The 25,586-nt window shown below is 37.5% G+C and overlaps 1 protein-coding gene and 1 long non-coding RNA gene across 3 annotated transcripts; one reads left to right on the forward strand and one right to left on the reverse strand.

The window, feature by feature from the left end:
• LOC110096806 (gamma-soluble NSF attachment protein) lies at nucleotides 1-24,893 on the forward strand. Of its 2 annotated transcripts, none has more exons than XM_020822907.2 (6): nucleotides 1-149; nucleotides 20,659-20,726; nucleotides 20,803-20,887; nucleotides 20,985-21,143; nucleotides 21,240-21,377; nucleotides 24,731-24,893. In XM_020822907.2, exons 1-6 carry the CDS (start codon nucleotides 103-105, stop codon nucleotides 24,876-24,878), a joined length of 645 nt encoding a protein of 214 aa, XP_020678566.1. In that variant the 5' UTR covers nucleotides 1-102; the 3' UTR covers nucleotides 24,879-24,893. The 2 variants fall into 2 exon arrangements, with proteins under 2 accessions (XP_020678566.1, XP_020678565.1); XM_020822906.2 differs by lacking the exon at nucleotides 1-149 and adding an exon at nucleotides 444-576.
• LOC114581360 lies at nucleotides 3,202-4,698 on the reverse strand. Its single transcript, XR_003703283.1, has 2 exons — nucleotides 4,207-4,698; nucleotides 3,202-3,434 (listed from the first exon to the last, which is right to left on the reverse strand). It is a non-coding gene; the product is annotated as an uncharacterized LOC114581360 (long non-coding RNA).
• Nucleotides 24,894-25,586: the final 693 nt, after the last annotated feature.

Consider the following 25,586-nt stretch of genomic DNA (forward strand, 5'->3'; position numbering starts at 1 on the left):
TTTTCCCAATATTTTTTTTTTTTATTTCCAAACATAAATATCCGAGCTTGGACGGGAGGGGAGAACGCAGAGAACAGGAAGCCGTCTTCTCTGTTCGGAGCAATGGCGAGTTCCGATCCTGAGAAGCTGATGTCGAAAGCAGATAAGTTGTGAGTTCACCCGGTCTCAATGTTGAAAACATTCTATTTTCCCTTGCGCAACTTAGTTTTCATTTTCATACCTTTTGGGTGTTTTCACCAATTCTTATTGTCTAATCAGATCATAGAGCTTGCAAGTTGCAGCCGCCATGGGGGCGTTCTTGCGAAAGATTTTAAATAGATGTGTACTAATATAATCTTTTTCATTCGTAGTTTCGTCATTTCGTTTCATAGTTGGTTCTATCTGTAAGATCATGATATGATATATCGGAATTCGCGTTGTCCGATATCAAAAAAATTAATTTTTGCGTCGGATCGAAAACTCGAACTTCAGAAGAACCTTCATGAAGCCCTAGCTTAGGTTATGCAACTCAGGCAGACCAAATATGCTTTTCTGCGAGTTCCGACCTGAGAAGCTGATGTCGAAAGCAGATAAGTTGTGAGTTCACCCGGTCTCAATGTTGAAAACATTCCATTTTCCCTCGCGCAACTTAGTTTTCATTTTCATACCTTTGGGGTGTTTTCCCCAATTTTTATTGTCTAATCAGGTCATAGAGCTTGCAAGTTGCAGCCGCCATCGGGGCGTTCTTGCGGAAGATTTTAAATAGATGTATACTAATATAATCTTTTTCATTCGTAGTTTCGTCAATTTCGTTTCATAGTTGGTTCTATCTGTAAGATCATGATATGATATATCGTAATTCGCGTTGTCCGATATCAAAAAATTTAATTTTTGCGTCGGATCGAAAACTCGAACTTCAGAAGAACCTTCATGAAGCCCTAGCTTAGGTTATGCAACTCAGGCAGACCAAATATGCTTTTCTGCGACTTTTTGGTTCGAAAATTATGCAGATTTGGAGAAACAGGAGGTTGATCTTTCTTTATATTACATCAAACCTAAAAGGTGGTTGTGGCTGCAATAGAATCCCCCATGAAAGGCCTATTTGAGATCTTGAAAATTTTGTACTTGGAGGTATCGCAGCAGTAGAGAAGCTGTTTTATGTGCCTTGCCTGATAGATTCCTCTGTTAAAAGATCCAATCTATGTTTTTGTTTGTGTGTTCACGGGCATCAATGCTATTTCTTTGAACATTGTGTATGGCTTTCCTGCTATATTATATTTCCATTTATAGGGCAATTTCTGTTGGATATTTGGATTAGCTCATTTGAAGCGAATAACACATGGGTTGACTTGTGGATCATAATAACATGGATGTTGAATTCTTGAATTGAACCAGAGAGGCCTTGCTCAAAAGCTAAGAGTCTCGATGTAGGTGTATTGATATTTTGATTTAGAAAGTGTAGAGTGTTTGTCTTCCTTACCATGGAGCCAAGTGAACTTAGCAAGTATGCATTCATTTTATGCACAAAAATTTACATGCTTCCATTCATTCTTTCTTCCCTCCTATGAAAGCCAATTTTTAGTTTTTCCTTCCAGGATCATCCAGGACGAAGTGGGATCGTCCTGGGATGATAAGTATAGGATCTGTGAACTGGGAGGTTCGTCCGTACGAAATTTGGTTCGTCCGTACGAAATTTGTCCAGAGAGTAAGTCGTCCAGAAACGAATACACTTCGTCTGAACGAAATTCGTCCAGAGGGCAAATCGTCCCGGGACGAATAGGATTCATCCGGGACGATCTGAATTTGTATATATTGGATTGGGACGATCTGAATTTCTATATATTGGATTGAGATATTTTTGAAGAGAGAGAAAGCCCAGGAAAGAGAAAAACGAAGGAAAAAGGAAGAAAAGTGATTGGGCGACTTCGATTTGTTTTCGTTCGTCGCCGTAGTTGGAAAAGTTTACCGACTCGAGGTAAGACACATTCTGCCTTTCTCAATTTTCAAAAATGTGGATTTTGACGATTTTTTTGTTTCAAATTCGATTTCCGTTAGCGAAAATTTAGTATCGTTTCGTACTGGTGAATGTTTTACAATGTAACTTTTGGTATATTTCTGAGACGATGTTTTTGCACGTTTTGAGTATTTTATGGAAGATTTTCACCAGGTATTTTGAATTCTGCGGCGTTTTTATCGAATAGCGAATTATCTGGATGTTGAAAATATTTGCTTCAGTACAATGAAAGTCTTGAAATGATGTTTTATATTATCTGTGGTAAATTAATAAATTTCTGAAATTGTGAATTCTGTGGAATTTCCGTATACTGTCGTTATGCCGCTGACGATTTTTTTGACTTAATATGATTTTCTGAATTGGATGATTTGATGTGTTTGTATGCTATCACTAGGGAGACATAAGGGGCTAGAATCCTTTGAGATTCTGTCTATGTCAGGGAAATCTGAAAAGTAATTCTGATCTGAAAATTCTGTATATTTGACAAGTTCTGGTGCTGTAAGCACAAGGGAGGCATAAGGGGCCAGAATCCGTTAAGATGCTGTCTGTGTCAGGGAAGGGAGGCATAAGGGGCCAGAATCCGTTGAGATTCTGTCTGTGTCAGGGAAGGGAGACATAAGGGGCTTAAATCCGTTGAGATTCTGTCAGGGTCCGGGAATCTGATGTGTTATCTGATAAGTGAAATGTGATTTTATCTGATTTGAAATCTGATTTATACGATTCTGTTTGTTATGTACGATTCTGTTTATTCTGTGAAATCTGACTTGAATATTCTATTATATAAAATGAATTCCGTTTGTGGTTTGATTTCTGTTTGATCAAGTATCTGTATTATGTCTGCTTATACGATTTCTGCACGATGATCTGAATTTTGTACGATTACTCTTCTGATGTATTTTCTGATGTGTGTTTCTAGAGATTTTGATTGGCTAGTGTAGTCTTGCTGAGCTGTTAGCTCATCCTTGTTATCTGCGTGGTTTTTAGGTTCTGGGAAAGGGAAGGAAGTCTTGGACTAGCCGTTCAATATCTGATCTGTAATTAGATATTTTGTACTTTTGATTTTTGTACAGTTATGACTTTTCTATTATGTTCTTTCTGTCTGTAGCCATGCAATTGTAACACCCCACAATACCCCTTAACAGTACAGGGAGTATTACTGTCATAAAATTCATCATTTGATCATAAGATCCCTTTAATACCTTTGATAATTTTTATAAAACATTTAAAAGTTCTCATTCATCTTATCAAAACGGAAGCAACTAGTAACTATAAATTTTTAACTTAAGATACTTACATATCCACTACAAAACTTCAAAGTAATACATTATTGGTTATATTACCTACCTCAAGTTTAAACATTAAATAAGGATAAAAACTAACATAACATAACTTATGGAATACTTGTCAATTTAATCTGCTAGGATCTTCTCTTTTCCCTTTCCTGTAACAACAGCTAGTAAGAAAAATACTGGTGAGCTATGAGTCTCAGTAAGCATTGCAAATTAATTAACATTTAAAGTACAATCATTGAAAATAATTAAACATTAAAATCATCAGAAATTCATAATTAACTTTAATATTTACTTCTTATGAAATTTAACTGAATATCAATTTTAATCTATAAAAGATTTGGCTACACTTTCTTTACATTATTCAATGGAGCCCAGGTAAACCTGGCATTATCGCCATTGAATTACATAGAGGTCCCTTTTGCCTCTTTAGGGGTCCCTTTTGCCCCACCTGCTATGCAGGTATCATAATCTCTAGGGTCCCTTTTGCCCCACTTACAATGTAGTTTCATATATGGGAACCCTTTCGTCCCATCTACATTTGTAAGTTATACTTCAATTATAGCCAAACTTTACTTTTAAATTGATATTCACTAAACTTTTCAGTATACATAAGTTGTTGCATGCTTCATAATCATTTCTGTTCTAATCTGTACACAATTAAAATTGCATACCATATGCAAGTAAATTAACATCTTTCCAAAACAGTATTAAATAGGAAAACATTTAGATGAACATATTAAACCTTGTTTTACACTTACCTGATTTTATTATGCATCAGGTTATTCATACCTGGAAGCTTGAATTAAAAATCATTTCTATACATTAAACAAATTTAATAACATTTTACTTTATTGCATTCAAAATTAACCTTCATGCTTATAAATGAAAGTTCTTAAATTTGAACATAATTGCATTACTTACCTCTTTGATGATTTTCCGCCTCAGTTCTTTCACCTCTCACTCTTCTTCTTTGATAAACTATCTCCAATTCACCTCTCTGCATATATACCTGATGAATCCTAACATTTCCATTGATATACACTTCTTTAGACTTTTACCATTACATATTGATCTATAAGACAATCATAAAACCTATAAAATAACTAGAATATATTACCTCAAATCTCTTTATTCCTTTTAACTGGATTTTTCTTCAATGAATTCCCTTCCTAAAACTGCTGTAGGAATCTGAAATTCTTAAAATTATGCCAAAATTTTCTAACTGCTCATGTTAAATTTAATCACAACATCACTTACTCAACCTAGGCTGCCATTCTTCTTTTCCGAGTACAAGAAGCCAGCCTTAACATCTCTGAAATGTGCAGAATCAGGGATCCAGAACACAAAACCGAATACACTATATATCAGCCCTTTTACCGAATTTTTCTACAAGGAATTCTAGCACAGACCGATCTCATGCATTCAACACAAAACTGCCAGCCTTAACATCTCTGAAATGTGCAGAATCAGGGATCCAGAACACAAAACCGAATACAGTATATATCAGCCCTTTTACCGAATTTTTCTACAAGGAATTCTAGCACAGACCGATCTCATGCATTCAGACCGCCTGCGCGACTTCTCCTTTCATAACTGCTAATAGCCTCCTCTCCAACAACAAATTTTCACTCATCAAAATCGTGAATTGGCTTCCCCTCTTCCCAGGAAACGTCCGCCCTCCCCTTATCCAAAAGTAGAAACTGAAAACGGGCCCACCAAGCAACCAATTGTCCAAGACTTGCATCCTTTCAGACCTCTAATTATTTAAATAGAGTTTCTATTAATTAATATCATTTTATAAATTAGATAACTAAATTAAATATATTAGATAAATAAAAATTTCTTTACTCGTCATTTCAGAATATTACAACAATGTATTGTATATGATTATGTGATGAAAGAAGAAAATATATATGAACTGTTCTGTATATTTGATGTTTATAGTAACTCTGTGTTTTATGTAAGTTTGATATTTGGAAGAAAGTCTGAAGCAAATTCCAAAGCTAGATCCTGGATTTTCAACGGTTATGTTGCGGTTCGATGCGAGCGGGATCCGTCCCGGTCGGGTTGGGTCGTGACAAGTAGCATGTCCCTTATGGCCTTCAGGTGTATTGATATTTTGATTTAGAAAGTGTAGACTGTAGAGTGTTTGTCTTCCTTACCATGGAGCCAAGAGAACTTAGCAAGTATGCATTCATTTTATGCACAAAAATTTACATGCATCCATCCTTTCTTTCTTCCCTCCTTCCCTATTTCCATTGAGATTTTCTCTTGTCCACATGGGTGTTGTTTATCATTTTATGTATTCATTCTTATATTGGTTGATGTAGTGGAAATCATTGAAGAAGGATGCCAAACAGCTCAAAGAACCAAGAATAGTAAAAATACTATAATTTTAAAAAAATACTCATGTATCCTTTCTTCCTATACCAATTTTAAGTACAACATATCAATAGAAGATTTCTAAAAGGTTCTAAAAAGTAGGTACCAAAATTAATAAAGGGTATACTATTCCTAAGGTGTCATAATCCTAAGATGCAATGCATCATACTCCCCCAACATATGAAAATTCGGAACTAGATTTAGAGGATTGGGGCGCCGGGAGAGGGAAGCGGTAATAAGTCTGGGTCGCGTGAAGGAGCGGATATAGGCGTGTGCAGGACGGAGTACGAGGGCACATGCCTGGGTCAAAGCAGAGATGGGCGCGCGTGCGAGACAGAACACGCAGGTGTGGTCGGAGAGAAGAAGGGCGCGTGCTGGATAGAGCATGAAGGCTTTGGCGTGGGTTAGAGCAGAGATGGGCGCATGCGAGATGGAGCATGCGACGTGTGGGGCGGATCGAAGGGTTTTTTGGACACACATGTGTACCTTGCAGGAAGCTGTCCGACGGCGTGGTTGCCATCGGTGGAGTTCAATTTGCCGATATGGTTGCTAGTAGTGAGATCGATTCGCCAGCATGATTGCTAACAATGGGGATTAATTAACTGGTATGGTTGCCAGTAGTGGTGAGATCGATTTTGCCGTTATGGTTGCTAGTAGCGGGTAGTTTCGAATAGTCGGTATGGTTGCCGGCTGATATACATGGTCATAACTTCTCCTTTGATCGTCTTTCCCAAGTGAATGTATGAAGTTCGTAATTATTCACGAGTCTGAGCTCTGATACCAACTGATGTAGTGAAAATCATTGAAGAAGATGAAAATAAGCTTAAAGAACCAAGAAAAATAAAAATACTATAATTTTCCAAAAATACTCTTGTATCCTTTCTTCCTACAACAATTATATATATAACATAACAATAGAAGATTCTAGAAAGTAGGTACCAAAGCTAATAAAGGGTATATAAGGTATCCTAATCCTAAGATGCACTACTCATATATGATGCGATGCATCTTAAATAAAATATACCTTAGAACAATTATATCTGTTTTGTACCTATTTTCTAGAACTTGTTAGAATATTCTATGGCTATATTATATAAATTTTCTATAAGGGAGAAAGATATATGATTTTTTTTGGAATTTACATTGTTTTTACTATTTGTGCTCTTTGAGTTGCTTTATAATGATTTTTCACTATATCAGTTGATATCAGAGCTCAGATTCGTAAAGAATGACAAACTTTAAAAGTTCACTCTTGACGACAATCAGAGGAAAATTTTGACTGCCGTTCATCAGCTGGTAACCATACCGGCGAGTTGCTTGCTGCCAAAATGTATATTTGATCAACTGCCTTCTTCATCTTCTCCAAGAGAAGATATACAAAAACTAGCTATCAAGAGAGCTGTCTCTTGCTGAAAATGTCTACGGCAACTAAAAAGTAGTTTTCACTAAACAGTCATATAAAAAGAAACTATGCTAGTGGGAATGCAACAGAAACAAAAAACAGATAATAGGAAAATATTATAATAACTAATATAAAGTGTAGAGTGCACCCGATGGCTTGATGCACCGCATCATTCTCCCCCATCAGCAGGAGAATCAGTCTCTGATGATGAAACATTTGTAGGTGCCTCGTCCGGAGGATGATAAGCTATGATATCGACGACATTAAATGTAGACGAGGTGTTGTAGTGAGTCGGTAAATCCACAACATAGGCATTTGAATTGATTTGTTGAAGGACAGCGAATGGTCCAATCTTCTTGCGGCTTAATTTTGAATAAGTCCCCTGCGGAAATCTTTCTCTTCTCAGGCGGACCATGACTAAGTCTCCCGGCTTAAAGATACGTTCGCGGCGATGCTTGTCAGCTTGTTCCTTATATTTTGAATTGGATTCAATGAGTTTCTATCTTACATCTTGCAGCATTGTAGAAAACTGATTGGCAAAGTCAGAGGCGGGCTTGCTAGCACATTTGGGCAAAACCGCAATATCTACAGTATGGTTTGGGTGTTTGGTATACACCACGCTGAAGGGGCTTCTTCCTGTAGATCGGTTTGGCATGCTATTATAGGCAAATTCAGCTTGCCCAAGTAGTTCATCCCACAGTTTAGGGTGCTCCTGAACTAGACAACGTAGCATGTTGCCTAATGTACGATTTACAACCTCGGTTTGCCCATCCGTTTGAGGGTGATAAGCCGAGCTGAGTTTGATGTCAGTGTGCAGTCGTTTCCATAATTCCTTCCAGAAATTACTGATGAACTTAACATCACGATCCGATGTCAAACTTCGTGGCAAACCATGAAGATGGACAATCTCGACAAAGAAAATGCGGGCTACATTTAAAGCATCAAATGTCTTCTTCCAAGGCACGAAATGAGCCATTTTTGAAAATCTGTCTACAACGACCATTATTGAATCATGGCCACGCCTTGTACGAGGTAAGCCCATCATGAAATCAAGACTTAGATCTTCCCATATAGTCTCCGGGGTTGGTAATGGTAAATATAGTCCCGCAAGATGTCCACCAGTCTTATAACTCTGGCACACAGAGCACCTTTCCACAAATCGCTACACGTCACGATGCAGATGCGGCCAGTAGAAGCGGGACTGCAGTTGATCAAATGTGTTGCTTCTACCCACGTGAGCCGCTAGTCCCCCACAGTGGACTTCTTTGATGAGTTGCGGTCGCCAAGATGAGTCGGGTATGCAAAGCTGGTTATGCCTGAATAAGAAACCATGTCTTATAGTGAACTCCCGAGATGAGTTGCTGATTAAACAGTCCTTCCAGATTTTAGAAAAATCCTCATCAGAAGCATACAATTCCTTCAAGCATTCAAGTCCCGTAATCTCCGTTCGCAATTCAGTCAGCAGGGCATGCCGCCTGCTAAGTGCATCTGCCACCTTGTTCTGCGTCCCTGATTTGTGTTTCAGGACGAATGTGAATCGTTGTAAGAATAAGACCCACCTTGCGTGCATCCGATTAATGTGTTTTTGACTATTAATGTACTGAAATGCTCGGTGATCACTGCATAAAACAAATTCTTGATGCAGGAGATAAGGCTCCCACTGCTTGAGCGCTCGCACCACCGCATACAACTCTTGCTCATAGACACTCCATTTCTGCCGTGATTCACATAATTTCTCGCTGAAAAATTCAACGGGCTTGTTTTCTTGACTTAGAACAGCCCCAATGCCGATGGCGGAAGCATCCGTATCAACCATGAAAGGTTTCTCAAAATTGGGTAAAGCTAGTACAGGCGCTGAAGATAAGGGACATTTAATTGCTTCAAAGCTAGCTTGTTGCTCCACGCCCCACTGTAATTGTTTCAGTTTCAAGCAGTTTGTGATTGGCGCCATCACGGTGCTGAAGTTCTTGATGAATCGACGATAAAAATTGGCGATGCCATGGAAGCTACGAACATCCGCGAATGAGCCTGGAGTCGGCCAATTGGTAATGGCGTCAACTTTCCGCTGGTCTACTCGGACACCTGCGGCGGACAATACAAAGCTGAGAAAATAGACGGATGAAGTGGCAAATTCACACTTACTTGGATTTAAGTAGAGTTGGTTTTGCCTTAGAGCCATGAGGATATCAGATAGATGAGTGATGTGGTCAGCCAAGGAGGTACTATAAACTAGTATATCATCAAAGTAAGCGACACAATACTTGTTGAGAAAAGGCTTGAGAACCTCGGTCATTAATCGCATGAAGGTAGAAGGGGCGTTACACAACCCAAACGGCATTACCTTCCATTCGAACAATCCTTGCCGCGTTTTAAAGGCTGTCTTCCATTCGTCACCGGGCCGAATCCGAATTTGATGATATCCACTGCGGAGGTCCAGCTTGGAAAATACTTTAGCTCCGGCCAATCGTTCCAGTAGCTCTTCAATCCGTGGTACAGGAAATCGAAACTTGATTGTAATTTTGTTGATTGCACGGCTGTCCATACACATCCTCCAAGTGCCGTCTTTTTTTGGGACTATAAGTGCCGGTACCGCGCACGGGCTAAGGCTCGGCTGGATCAGATTATTCTTCAATAGCTCATCAACCAACTGTTGCAAAACCTGATGCTCTCTAGGACTGAGTCGATGGTGCGGAAGATTCGGAAGAGTTGCCCCTGGCACGAAGTCTATCTGGTGCTGAAGTGCTTTGAGAGGTGGCAAAGTGCCAGGCATAGGTTCTGCGAGCACATCCTTAAATTGCTCTAGTAAATTAACAACTTCAGGTTCTCCACCATAAATAACTTCTGTTGGAGCCTTCTCTTTGAAGACCAATGCAAATAACATAGCATTCTCTTTCCATGAAGACAGTACGCTGCTTCCTGTGACAAAATGCAAAGCTGGACGGCTTCCCAGGGTCCCTTGTTCCGTTGTCTGCGGTAGTAGCCGTAATCTTCGACCCTTCCAGTCTAACGAGTAGGTATTAGCCCGTCCGTCATGAATCGCACCCACGTCGAATTGCCACTGGCGGCCCAGAATTGTATGGCTCACATCCATCTCAACCACATCGCACAGTACTTCGCAAGTATAGTGTTTTCCTATTGAAAACTGTATACGGCACATATCAGTTACCATGATCTCCATGCCTTTCTTGACCCAACTTATCTTATACGGCTGAGGGTTCTTGGTTGTCTTCAATTGCAGGGCCTGCACCACAGCACGAGAAACCACATTTTCAGTGCACCCACTGTCGATGAGTAAGTCACATACTTTTCCTCCAATGGTACACTTTGTCCTGAAGATGGCGTGATGTTGGGAGTTGCCTTGTTTCCTTGGTGCCAATAGTAACTTTTCTAGGATGCGGTCGCCTTCATCTCCCTCAACGTCCTCCACATCTGTGGCGTGCTCGTTGTCTAGCTGTTCGGGACTAGTTTCTCCTTCTCCTTCTAACAGTTGCAACTGCTGTCTGTTTGGACATTCATTGGATTTATGACCCTGTTGGAAGCACCTAAAGCACTTAATTCCTTGCGGCCGAGGATAAGGATTTTCCTTCAAAGGAAATTTTGGTTTCACTGGCAATTTCGCTTCTGAACCTGACTTGGCTGGAGCACCAGGGTCGCTAAGCTCTGGCATCGGCGATGGTTTGCGGTAAGCAGTGCCAGGCTGGTGACTGGTTCCTGATTGCTTAAGAATCTCATTTCCTCCCTCAGTGGCTGGCCTCCGGTAAGAGCTCCCTCTAGAGTGACGAGCCAATTGAATCTCGGCTTTGAGAGCAAAGTTTACTGCTTGCGACAATGACCAAACGGAGTTTAGCTCCAGCTTGTCCTGAATGTGGTATTCAAACCTCCAATGTAGCGGGCTACAAGCTGATTGTTCGTCTCATTCAAATCATTCCGGGATGATAACCGATAGAACTCCTCCGTGTAGTCGCTGACGGAACGATTCCCTTGTACACAGTGTTGATACTTCAGGTACAACATTTGCTCGTAGTCAGTGGGGAGAAAGTGTCCCCGGAGTAATTGCTTCATTCGTAGCCAACTACGGACTGGTCCGCACCCCTCTCTCCGTCGCGATTGTAACAGCTGCGTCCACCACGCGCTCGCTCCTCCTTTGAGTCGGCAGGCAACATACTTTACCTGCTTATCAGGTTCAATCTCCATGTAATCAAAAAAATTCTCGACGGATCGCTCCCAGTCTAAGTAATCCTCTATGTGTAACCTGCCGTCGAAGAACGGTATGTCAAGCTTTACTCGAAACTCCCCTTGGTGTCGGTCACGACCCCACGGTCGTCGCTGGCGACGACCTCCCAAATCAGCGTCTGAATCTGACAGTCCTTCCGGATTATAGATGCCACGCTCGTCATCTGAATCAGACAGTTCCGGTAGTAAGGGAGCGCGCCTACACCCTCTGTGCTGAAACCCACCTATACCGTCCACAGGTGTTTCAATCAATGGCGCGAGTCTTCCCGTCCGGTGATTAATTTCTCCTGTGTGGATTACTGGCGGCTCTCGGCGTAGAGCTGCCGTGAGTCTGTCCACTGCAGCCGCAATATCATCAAGTCGTTTTTCGACACCAGCGTGTGCAGCCCAAAGCGCCTCCAAGCTTCGGTCATCCCCGCTCGACACACGCTTGCTGGACTCTGCCATCTGCCCGAACCTTCTTGCTCTGATACCAAAGCTGGTGTGGTAACACGGGAGAAGCAGGTGCACAAGGAACAAACAAAGAGGCAATGAAACAGTAAATGGCTTGCTGCCAAAATGTATATTTGATCAACTGCCTTCTTCATCTTCTCCAAGAGAAGATATACAAAAACTAGCTATCAAGAGAGCTGTCTCTTGCTGAAAATGTCTACGGCAACTAAAAAGTAGTTTTCACTAAACAGTCATATAAAAAGAAACTATGCTAGTGGGAATGCAACAGAAACAGAAAACAGATAATAGGAAAATATTATAATAACTAATATAAAGTGTAGAGTGCACCCGATGGCTTGATGCACCGCATCAGTTGCTTTATAATGATTTTTCACTATATCAGTTGATATCAGAGCTCAGATTCGTAAAGAATGACAGACTTTAGAAGTTCACTCTTGACGACAATCAGAGGAAAATTTTGACTGCCGTTCATCAGCTGGTAACCATACCGGCGAGTTAACCCCACTACTACCGGCGAATCAATCCCACAGCTGGCAACCATATTAGTGAATCAACTCACTGTTGGCAATTATACCGGCAAATGGACCTCTTCCGCTCCCGCACGACCAGCTTGCTCTCGTATCCAAAGGCCATTTCCGCTTTGACCTAATCATGCGCAAATGCAGTTTATCCCGCACTTGCTTGTTTCCGTGCGTGCAACACCACTTGTGCATCCAACATCAGTCTCTGTGTGCGACACTACTCGCACGACCCGCTTGCACAATCGGTTTGCACAACCCTTTTTCACGTGACCCATCTCCACATGCGATCCACGACCATGCACGCATGTCCAGTGCGTACTCTGCTCCCATGCGGCTTGCCTCTCATCTCCGCGCGATCGATCCCATTCCGACCAAACCATTATGCTTTGTTCGTTGTTTGTCTCCAGTGCTCACGAACCAATCTGCCTTGTTTGTTGTTCGCCCCCCTGAACGCGCGACTCGAAACGCACGGGCCGATCTGTCCGCTTGCTACGATCCCACCATATGCCCCTACTTCCACACGTGAATTCTTCAGATAGAGGGGGAGTATGATGTGGTGTATCTTAACTAAAATATATCTTAGAACTATGATATATATTTTGCACCTATTTTCTAGAACTTTCTAGAACATTCTATGGCTATATTATATAAATCTACCGTAAGGGACAAAGATATATGAAGAATTTTTGTAATTTATAGTGTTTTTACTGTTTGTTCTCTTTGAGTTGCTTCACAATGAATTCCACTACGTCATTGGTGATTTCAAAACGCAAGTCTAGATAGGCATCACAATTCATTGAATTTCATGATCAATTTATTGTTGGTTATTTCATTCATCTTTAAAGAGTTCTTAAGCTGTAGAATGCTTCTTTCCTTATTCATTATAGATTAGTACATTCATCATTAATAAATAGTTGTAGCAGTTTATTTATTTTCTTTACTATGAACTGGTCAAGATGAATTAAATTTCTTGCATTTTCCTTTATTTCCGCATATAGTAATGGTTTTGACTTTTGATAGGATTTTTGAACTCATGCATCTATAATATTTTGCCAGCTTTGATGTTTTATCAAATCATCATAAAATTTTGTAATTTTTTCTTACAAAATGTTCTCAATATTTCTATACTAAGATCATCAATCTTGACTACTCATTTGAAGGGCTCATGTTAAAGTGGGAAGAATATTTATTCTTTTATATATATATATATATATATATAATCTCGAGGAAAGTGATAACAGATAATTGAGGGTTTATTATATTTGTTTAGAGTTTGATGTAGGAACTTTGTCTTGTTGAGGTGGAGTGGTACATTTTCCTATTATTTTTGAACACTTTACTTCATATGGTAATAGTCAAATTGTAATTTATGGAATATTTCTATAGTTCTTTGTTTCTTGTGTATGAATAAATCACGAAACCAACCACAAAAATTTGAAAGCATTTATCAAAAGTGAAAAAAGGTCATTTTTTTACCAGTTAGATATACTTGAACTTGTTGTGAATGCAAAATTTCTTGGGATGAGATATGAAAATAGTTGAAATAATGTTGCAAGAAGATTGTGCATAAGTACATGCCAGCAATTGTGTTAAAAATTTGATATAGACGGAAGAAATTATTATTTAGTGGAATAAATCAATTGACAATTATTTCAAAGTTCAGATATTAATGAATAATGAACACTTTTTCTGGTTATGATAATACTTGCAATAATTATTCAAAATATTGTATTATTGTGTTTTTTGCAATTGATATAGTTTTAATTAGTGCAGAGGAAATATTTGGAAGAAAATATTCTTAGAATTTAGTAGAACAAAAAATAAATATTTGATATGATATTTAATTTTAGTCAGTGTGAAATTAATAATTATGACTTACCTTTGCTGGAAGATTAAGCGATACCTAATTGTGATAGGTTTTACCTATGTCGAATCTATTATTTAAGCTTGAGCGGTCAAGTACATATTTCCTTAGGAGTACTTTGCATTGATAGAATATAATGACTTAAAAAAGGTTAATTTATAAAACTTTTATTAAACTGCTATGTCATATGGATTGAGTATTAGCAGACAAAGAAGTAATTGGTAGCCAAGTTGTGCTTGATAGAAAAAAAGATCTTAAGATTGATATGTGTCAGAAATAGGAAGCATAAATTGAGAATTAATTATATGAGAGACCACAGTGGAGTAACACCTATTGAAAAGACAATAGTGAAAATAGACATGTGGTTTGGTATATACAACTTTAAGTAGAAGATGCATTGAAGAGAAGGATGAAAGTTACCTCGCATGCGATTTCAGCAAAGCTCCTCATCCTACCTTCATAGTTATAATTTACTCATCCTTAAACTCCATCCGACCACCATATTATTATATTCAATTAAGCATCCATTAGGTGTTTAAATGAGAATTTGACTTTTAACCGGATACATTGGCGAAAGGGATTCTTGTAGCCGACCCCACATAGTGAGACAAAGACTTGATGTTGTTGTTGTTGGAAGCATCCATCAGGTGATGAGACATTTGACCTACATCTTCATATTGCTCCATGGCAAGGCAATAGGCAACATATTGCTCATCCTATTCTGATGAGGGCATCAGATTTCGCCATGTGTACCATCGCCAGGGACGACGATCGACGGCCCTGATTCAGAGTCTTTACCTATGATGCTTAGTTCTTTTCTTTTATTATTAGTTATAATTATTCTCTTTTTCAATACCTTTATTTTGTTTCTATCATCTGTATCTATTCTCAGGTCATATCATGATGCATCACATTATCCTTTATGAGATATGATTGTTTCCGCTCTTATGGTTAAACCATTGCTTGTCAGCGGGTTTTCACTATGATATTTCATTATAATGGATCACTTATTCTCTACATAACTCAATTTTTGCCAAAGGGTTCACCCATATAGGGATCGAGTATTTTGATACGTTCTTCTTTGTTGTTCGCCTTAATGTAGTATGATTATTTTTGTCTGTGATCATTAATCATGGTTTGCCTATGTAATAAATGGATGTTAATAATGATTTTCTTTATGATGGATTGCATGAAGTTGTTTATATCAAACAATCTCCTGAGTATGTTTCTTACAGCTATCTATGTTCTCAACAAAGTGCATGGACTTGATTTTATGAACTTTTTAAAGTTCTGTCTTTGATTGGTCTTCGTAAAGCACTACCGATCACTTGTCTTCATCAAGCAGACTTATATAAGATCTACCGTACTAGTTGATGACATTTTATTCACCATCACAATATCTCTAAGGTAAAACACTATTTGCAGTAGTGTTTTGTCATGAAAGATTTGGGACAAATCAAATACATTCTTAGAATTAAAATTTTCTATATAAAAAGGGAATTCAATCTCCCAAAGCAAATATGGCCTTGGACTTCTTTGTGAAAACAAGCCGCCTTGTAAATTTGTTGATAGTCTTATGGCGACTAAGCTGTCTAGTGTGATGATAAACTTCTTGATGATACATCTCAATATTGAAGGTTAGTAAGCTGATTTATTTTTATGTTACCATACCGTGCATCTCATTATTCGTTAAAGTAGTCAATTAGCACATGCCAATTCCTAACAAGCATTTGGAAGCAGTTCTATAAGTTCATAGGCATATCAAAAAGTTTCTAGTAAAGGGGTTGTTACATACTAAATCTAAAAATTGAATATTGAAGCTTTTTTTGACATGACAGGAAGTCAACATTCTGGATATTACGTCTTTTTAGAAAATGAAGTAACAAACTATTGTGGCAAGGTCAAGTGCTAAAGCAAAATATAGAGCCATGTCTCATTCTGTATGTAAATTGATATGCACTAAACAAATTTTGGGTGATTTTGTTTTACCTGATAACTAACCTATGACTTTATTGTGAAAATCATACCACCATCTACTTTGCTAACAGTCTTAACCTTTATGAATGAACTAAACATGTTGAGGTAATATATCATTTCATACATGATGCGGTGTGTTAGACCGGTCCACTGGACCGGTCCAGCCGGTCCAGGCGGGACCGGTTCACGGGCGGAAATCGCGAACAGGCGGATCTGGCGGAGAACGAGCGGCCCGTCCGCCCCCGTAGAGCCGTTTAGGAAGTTTTTTTGAGCGTTTTGAGAGGGAAATTTGAACGTAGGGACTGTTTAGGGAATTCCTTTTGATTTGTATGCATTAAATAGTAGATTTTCCTAGGGTTTGATCATCTTGAATTTGGCTGAAATTTGAGATCTCATAGATTTAGTTTTTCTTTGGGCTCTAGCGGCGTCTAGAGATTTGGGAGAGATCGATCCTCCTCTCGAATTGAGGATCAAGTGTATCTTTACTGTTTTCCTTGATTTTCTAGTGAAATACAAGCATATTATTGTGTTTTTCTTCCCGTTTCCCTATTTTCTGCTGAATTCCTGCTGTTTGGCTGCTGTGGACAGCAGTTTACTGCTGAAATTTTACTGATTTGGGTTAGGAATACTTGCGAACACAAGTGCTTCCTATCACGGTGCTGCCCAAGAAAATTGTTGCTCATGTCTCCTGTTTAGAATAAGTGAGAGGCACCTATCTTTTTTTTGTAACAAGATGGAGTTAATTGATATTTATGCTTCGGCTTGAGGAGTGTGACGTATTAAGCACTAATGCACTATAGACAGAATATATAGGGATCCTAATATTGAAAAGTGATTAATGTAATTTAAGTCTTCATAGTTAGGGTATTATTCTTCTTTATTTGTTTTCTTATTGTTTCTTTTTGCATGCCTATATATGTATATAATATGTTAGGAAGTAATAAATCGATCAAATTTGTTTTTATTTTTTTGCATAATAAGTAGATTTTTTTTTGTTGCTGATATAGAAGTTACGTAGCCTTGCTTGGACCTAATGTAAATGGGATCGAGCCAGACTATAAAGTATCCTCCAAATAATAGATGTAAAGAAACTATTAAAAAATTCATATTATAGAAAATTTGAAGGAACACATGGCATGTGGATAAGGTCTTTCTGGCTTGTCATCGCTTGACTAGTTTGACCTAGATTTCTCTGTTGCTTAAGCATTCGTATTTCATATCTTAGCACCTGGCCTTGAAGTTTGTTTTAGTAATTTGGCTTTCTTTATCTCATTGTTTAAAATTGTGCAATATGAGGCTCGCCTTTACGCAATTCTAGTAAAAAACGCATCGATGCTTACGCCTCTAGTTTTTTTTTTATGAGGCTTGCGCCTCAACTTGGTTGAGGTCCGCCTTGAGGCCTGCCTCGCCTCACTGGCATGAGGCTTACGCCTCACGCTATATATATTAAAACTTACATAAATCTTGAAGTAAATGCCCGACATTGGACTCTATAGGAGAGGAGAAAGGGGAGAGATCAGTTCATCATAGTGATGATTCAAATGAAGAACCCCTTAGTGATGACAGTGCTGATGACTTATGAGTTCTTATGTGATATGTCATTGCTATTTATTTTTGGAATTGTATGTTAATGAAAAGAATACTGGGATTTGGGAAAGATAGAATTTTGAGTTGAACTATATTTCATGTTGTCTTATTATTGGGATATTTTGATTTCACTTCATATCTTATGCTTTTTTATGTTTTATATTATTCACTCATTAGCATATAAAAATTTATTATTTTATGTTTACGCAATCTTTTGATTTTGAGGCTTACGCCTCAAAATGCTTTGAGGCTTACGCCTCAAAATGCTTTGAGGCTTATGCATCGCCTCACGAATGAAAAACGCCTCAATACCTGAATACGCAATTTTAAACATTGATTTTGACCATAATATATCGCATTCATCATCCATCGAAGACCTTGCAAAAAAAAGTAGGACAACACATCAAATATGATTATGATAATCTCTCATTTTGAATGGAGCTAACATTTTGCCGGTCACATATATAGACGTATGATTCACTCAACTTAAATGAAAGAGCTTGGGATGAAGTTCACTCTTTAAGTTTGTCATTATAAGTGCATCGGTAGAAATCACATTTTTAGCACTCCCATCTTCAATCACAAACTAAATCTCTTCTCATTATATGTAACATTCTTGTTAAATTTGTTCTTTCTCCTCTAATCTTTTCATCCCTAGTTATTGCTAAACATCTCATCACACCAATTTTATTTTCATCATTATTTTCAATCCCCTTATTATACAATGGTGTATCTAATGTGAAACATAGTAGGAATTGCAGGAATTTAATAAAAATTTGTTAAGCTTACTAATTTTAAAATTAATGTTTCACTAGAATAGATTCTAGGATTTCTTAGTTGTGGTTGTGCTTTGGCATGCAGTTACAAGAAAGATTAACATGACAATTTAAAATAACAACAAACTTATAGTAAAACTAAGGCATAAACAACAGAAATCCACCGTTTAACAAATAGAAATGTAACCTTGAGTTCTCCTCACTTTCAGTCTTGAGGTGTTTTTAATGGAAGAATAATTTTAGCAAACTTAAAGTTGCCACTAAAGACAAGAAATACCTACAGTATTGCCCAGCTAAAAGTTAGCCGGAGGGAAAGAAGTTGATGGATGTTCAATAACATGCCACTGTCTGGAGATTTGATGCTCGTCGATGGCAGACACCAAAGTGAAAAGGATCTGGTTGACGTAGTTGTCAGCGTTGTTGTTGGTCTCCAAGTTGAGGTCGAAGAAGGATGATCAGAGAATATCTATTCGTCCTTGAAAATCATACACGAATCCATGTTCGTGCTTGGGATCGGCCATTCATGAGGCAAGTATGCTAAGTGGTAGTGTATCTTCTTCCTTGGTAGGGATGTGAAGTAAGGGAGAGGAGAGGTAGGGGGTTCGGCCAAGACTAGGGAGGTCCCTTTAAATTCAGCTTTAGGGTTAGAGAATGGAGAAGAAGCAATTCCGAAATATGAATTTTTAATTTCAGATTTTTAAGGGTGGAAAGGAGGGAAATATTTGAAATTTGAATTCCCTCTAACTAGGGAGGGGAAATAGATTTAATGAATGTAGAATTTGGCATTAAATCCTAATTCATTTCAGATTGAGATCAATTAGGGGAGCTTTCAAAATAAGCGTAGGATAATTAGGAAAGATTTTAAATTTCAATTTTGAATTTGAATTAAGAAACTTTCCAAATTAGATAAGGACTAAATTAAGAATGTAATAAAGGGGTAGTTGAAGAGGAATCAAGAGGTTGGGGATGCGTAGGCTGGCGGCGGTTAGGGATTGGGATCAAGGCTCGGGTGTGAAGGGGAGGCCGGCGGTTTGATGTGGAGGATGTGGGTTTGACCGGCGGATTTAGGGTGGAGGTAGTGGTTTGGCCGGTGGTTGGGGTGGGGTTGGGGAATTTGGCCGGTGGTTTGGGTGGAAGATGGAAAGGGGGCCGTCGGTTGAGAAGAAAAGGAGAGGTGTTCTGGGGTGGGGAAAGGAACGAGGAGGTAGACTGTGAGCCCGGACTCTTCCGACGGCTGACGGGTATTGCCTTTGCTTCACCTAGGGACTTCTTCTTTCTCTAGAGCTCTCAACACTCGAAGGAACAAGAAGGATGAAATTTTTTATTAATCAATCATCATCTAATACAATAGGGAGGGTCATCATATATAGGCCTCAAATAAAAGAAAAACATAAAGACTCAAATGCCCTCGGGGCTACAACATAAATTAATCCCTCTTGAGGGTACAATGGCAAACCAAAATATAAATAAAATAAAATACAAAAATTCATCATAAATAAAGACTCCATATCGTAGTCATTGATCTACGATTCCTCCAATGATAGATGCGCAGAAATTTTCTGCTGATGTCCTCATAATTCTCCCCATGTGTGAGAAAGCTCGACTTGCCAATATGGTTTAGATAAAAAAACAACCAAAATTAAATAAAATCCTCATAAAAGGACTTGGGATTTGAATGCACAAAACTAAGCAGAGGGAGATTCTCCTATTAAATAAGCCAATAATGTTTTCATTCATCCAATAAAGTTCTATTTATAAATTAAATTTGGGATCCAATTGTTATAACCTATCCTAATTTTGTGTAAGAAGCTTTGTTTTGTGAATGAAGCTTTAAACTATGCCTTTAATTGTGTAAGTAGGTTGGATTTGAATGTAATTTACCTATTACATGATATTTGAATGAGGAGGCTTCATCTAACCTTATCTAACCAACATAAAATTTTACAAATACATGATTTATTTGAATAAAATAGTTTATCTAATAAATTAACCTTCTATTAAGACCATTTTCCAAATGTATTCTCCGTCTGCTCCATGGTATAAATAGCTAATGGTATGAGATATGACGCATATGCCAGATGAGTGACGTATTATTATAATTTTTTTTACCATTGCTTCTTTTTTTTTTTGCATTTATTAGGAGATTTTTTTTTAAGTTCTTCTTGTATGGTCTTGCAGAACTAAGCTTAGTTTTACAAGATGGTCTGCTGATTGGAAAACAGCTACAGCATTATTTGAACAGGCTGGTTGGTATAGTAAATGATAATGCTGCTCTTGATGGACTGACTTCCAAACTTTAATTTTTATTTTGTTCTGCTCAAGCTATTGGTTACAGGATGAGGAAAGATAATGAAAAGGCAAAAGAAGCATTTGAGAAGGCTTCAAAAGGCCAAGAAATGATATCATCGTAACCTTTTGAGTATTTATATTAAAATTTTTATCTGAACTTCCTATCTATGTTATTTTCTTTTATTCAATTTGTTGCCCTTGATGAGCTTTCATAGGCCTTGGGATGCCGCCAAACATATGGAATCTGCTGGTGCTTTAGCTAAGGATCTTAACCGTTGGAGTGAGGTTTCTGACCATTATAGGAGGGCATCCGAGTTATACATGGAATGTGGAAGATCACAACCTGCTTCAGATGCTCTTGCGAAAGGTGCTCGGTATGTGAATTTTTTTGGCTTTTTTTTTTTCTTATTAATTTGTGAGGATGGGAATTCTTAAGAGGATTCATTTTCATTTTTTTTTTTAATTTAAAGTGCTTTAGAAGATGTTCAACCTGATGAAGCTATTCGGTTGTACAATGATGCCTGCGGGATTTTGGAAGAGGATGGAAAAGAACAAATGGCTTTTGATCTATATCAAGCTGTCACAAGCATTTATATTAAACTTGAGAAGTAAGATGGCAGCTCATATAACTTATTCTTCATATGTATTAAATAAATAATACTTTTTGGTAACTAATATTTGCTGTAAGTTGATATGGTTCAGCATTGAATTATGACTAAAGTAAATATTTTGATTTTTTGTTGCATAAACACGAGTCCTTATTAGGGGTTAATTTTTTTTTTAAAGTGGGGTACAACAACAACAACAACATCAAGCCTTTATCCCACTACGTGGGGTCGGCTTTTTTTAAAGTGGGGTATTATAAGAAATTAAAAACAAAAAGTTAAAAGAACGGATCATTATCAATTTTTATACATGCCACCTATAAGTCCAAATCATACAATTACTTGTGCAAAATGATGGTAGACGGTGATGGTGGGTCATGGGTGTTAAATTGACGGTGGTCGATGGGTGTAACTAGTCATTGGCGGGCATCAACTTTGATGATGTATAAACAGGCGTCAATGAATGAGAGATGTGTAAATAGGCGTCAATGAATGATTTCCTCTCTTGATCTCCCTTCTCCTTTTTTTCGTTATTATTGGTTCACTGCACTCATAGACACTTAACCTCTCTCTACAAATAAACGGACGGGTAAAGAGTGAATGGTTCCCTCCTCTCACATTCTCCATTTTCTCATGCCCACGTGCTTGATGACAATTCTTTGAGCCCTCTCAGTTTGCATTAGGAGTGGGCTAGTGGGAGTTTGTGCTGGGTAGTCATCTTAAGCCAATCTCCTCTCTACTCATAACTATCTTCTATTATGAATTTGGAACCTCAACCCCATGTCCTCTCTTGTGATAACTATCTTTCATTATTAATTTGGAAATAAAACCTAAGTAGCACTTTTTTTTATTTGTTGATTATTGGTCAGGTTAGTGTGGGCAGTATCCCTGAATTCCCCTATTGTTAATCAGCTCATGGCGTTTGAATACTACTCATGAATTTGATATCTATGACTTTCTGTTAATTGAATTGTGAAATGCCTATTCACACCATGATAATCAGATTTTTTGTAATTTAGTATGGAGATTAGACCTTAATTTATGCATGCATGGTGTTGGAGTTATTTTTTTTTTAATTCCTAAAAAATAAATGCAGTTATGAAAAGTTTGATTTTTCATAAGAATCCATTCTCAAACATGGCATGTTGTGTTAATGTCATGAAGCTCAAGCAAATCACTATAATAGTTGAATGGTCTCCCTCCCTTGTTTTGCCACCTCCCTCACAAGGGAAGAATATAAAGACAAGATATGTCATCTCTTTCTCTCTATTGATCATCCACCATTCCTTTTGACTTGGTCAGCTAGGACCACTTTCATACCTTACCATTAAGCTCTAGAAAATACCAATTACCCCATTAATTGTACCTCCATTCAATCCTTCAAGAATCCACATCCCATAAGCTTTAAATCTACGTGCATCACCCCCTTCTCTTCAATCTTAGGGGCTGTTTGTTTTAATTTATTAGGAGTGTATTGTAAAACAAATGTACGAGTTTTAAATTTTCATGTGTTTGGTTAGAAGTAATACAAATGCAGTGTTTTTTAAGGAATTTGGAATTTTGCCCAATTTTTGTAGTTGTGATATAGTCCCTATCACCATTTTTGCCATTTTTCGTTGCCATTGTTGATGTTGTCATTGTCTGCATCTACTGTTGCAACGATGCTGCATCACTTGACCCATGATACTGCTAACTAGTTGTCATCCACTCATCATCAACAGGTCGACTCAGCTAGCTCCATTTTAGCCTTTGCCATCCTCGCCATCTTCGCTTGCCATCTCTGTCGATCCTGCTGCCACTATCATAGTGTACTCTAAAAGAATTATATAAAAAATATATTAATACAAAAAAAAAAAGCTTAAAAAATAGACTAATGTTAAGAGATGAGTAAAAATTTTTAATTATTGAAAATATTAGGTCATTCAACAATGTGACAGTCCTAGCTCACAAAGTTCTAAATGGAGGTTACCACAAAATCTACTCATGAATGCTTTCATTAAGTTTTAAATGGAGGATGCCACAAAATTTTGTAAGGGAGGTCATATGAGTCTCCATTAATGATTAATCATTAATGTTAGAAGGTGAATATCTTACTATATAAATTCATATAATCCTTACTTCTAAATCATCACATAATCACAAGCAAATAAAGAGATGAAGGAGAGAAGAGAAAGGAAGAGACGAAGAAGTTCTCATAGCATGGAAGAGCATAAAAAGAGAAGCATCAACGCCTCATTCTCAATGTTCTGCTCTTTTAGCTTTACATTCTCAATGCTGTCATTAATATAGAAAATTTTATACTAGTCTTTATTCATATGAAGTGTAATATCTTTCTGTATACCTTTGTGCTGTTATGGATGTAGATGAATCTTATCAAACTGTGAAAACTTTGTGTCTTGTGTTTGAGATCTTTGATGCGATTATTCTCTCATCTTGCTTTAATTTTGTACTTGAAATTTTATCACCATCCTTATAATCAATGCTAAAATTTTGATTTATTTTATTTTCAATAAAACACAAATAAATGATATTTTGAATTTATAATACAACCAGCTGAATAACTCTTTGTATTCTAAATGCATTGTATTTATTTGACATTGTATTTGAAATGAACATATATTCTAAATACTTGCAACCAAATGGCCATTAGGAAGTTCTCTGGGTTGATAATGCACGTGTAGGCATATGGTTGTAATGCAATTAAACATGCTTTGTTTGTATTGGGGTGTGGCATGTGCAATTTTTATATTCGTGGTTTATCTGCATCTGTAAGTACATGCAAACATGCTATATATGCAATGTGTATTTGAATTTTACAATCCTATAGAAAAATAAGTTTCTACATTATATATATATATATATAGTATTATGGCATGCACATATTTGATAGGTCTATGATGTTAAAGTTTGCAAGATTTGCTATATGTTGAAATAAGCAATTGTATGCATGGAGTTAAAGGGAGCTTGTGCGCGTGGGGTCGGCTAAATGAATACTTTTTTTCCATTGCGTCCTATTAAGTATCAAATTCTCATTTAAATCTAATTAAAAAAGGCAATTTCTAATATTTTTTAACCAAGTCTTTTAGATCTACCTCTACCTGTGCTGATTTACCAATTTAGAAAATCTCTTTTCTGGCCTGTTTCTGATATGTCACTGAGCGACAATATACCTATAGTTAAAATATGTTTTATCAGCCTGTGCCTTGGATTATGGGTGGTAAATGCAAGTTTGCTGTACAGTATTGTCTTCATGTGTGTAACCTATGCATAAGAATGCTTATGATTGTTTTTCACAGACTTCGTATTTTGCAAAGAAATTTATGCATGGAATGCTTTTTATTTTTATTTTTTTTCAGATATATTGATGCTGCGACTTCTCTTTTACGATGGGGTGTAGCTGCTGATGCATGCAATGCTGTACATAGTCAATGCAAGGTGCTTTCTACAGCATCTAGCCTTAATGGTCTTTTAAACCCTCTTCGTGTAGTTCAGACTAGTATATGATGCAACATCTTTCTGTAGCTTCTGTTCTTTAAATCTTTATAGGCTATAAATCCTTCATTAATGGTGTTCTGAACCATATATTTTTTCTTAGTTTCTCCTTGAACAACATTAGAAGGATATAATCTATGTTTTCAGCTACGGCTTACGTTTAGATTAAGGCATTAATTACTGTGCGTAAGAACTTGTTTGTTAACAGGAAAAAAAACAATCATGATCAACACGTTTTTTTGGGTATGTTTCGGCATTTTCATTTCATGTCTTTTTTCTACTTTTTACAAATTTTAGTGCAAAATTAATCTAGGTGATTGGGTATTATATACCCTCTATATTTTGGAATTCTCTCTGTCACTCTTGCTCTTTCATATTTTAACTATATTGCTTGATTGTCATGCAGATCCATGAATTCTATATGCATAGAAAATTTAAGCTCACATTTAGTACTCTTATTTAAAAACAATCTAGTCAAAGGTGGAATGGGTGACAACAATACTAATAGTTCCAGATTCACCTAGTTTCTGAATTGAAACTAAGAAACCATACACTAATATATGGGAAATTTAAAACGTGGCTCTTGCATATGCAACACATGCACAAGTTGCTGACCTTTTGATCTAGATGATAGTTGACTCGTACAATTCCCTCACAACCAAAGCCAAAAATGGTGGTTAAGGGATGGCCAATCAGCAAGTTGCTTTGGAAACACTAGTT

This window comes from Dendrobium catenatum, unplaced genomic scaffold (assembly GCF_001605985.2).
Source record: "Dendrobium catenatum unplaced genomic scaffold, ASM160598v2 fragScaff_scaffold_1676, whole genome shotgun sequence".
NCBI classification, from domain to species: Eukaryota; Viridiplantae; Streptophyta; class Magnoliopsida; order Asparagales; family Orchidaceae; genus Dendrobium; species Dendrobium catenatum.

Bases quoted from the DNA above. Each gene is read 5' to 3' on its own strand.
- LOC110096806 (XM_020822906.2), top strand. From the start codon at position 524: ATGCTTTTCTGCGAGTTCCGACCTGAGAAGCTGATGTCGAAAGCAGAT. The intron at 577-20,658 runs GTGAGTTCACCC...ATGGTCTTGCAG, and splicing joins ATGTCGAAAGCAGATAAGTT to AACTAAGCTTAGTTTTACAA. The intron at 21,144-21,239 runs GTATGTGAATTT...TTTAATTTAAAG, and splicing joins GCTCTTGCGAAAGGTGCTCG to TGCTTTAGAAGATGTTCAAC.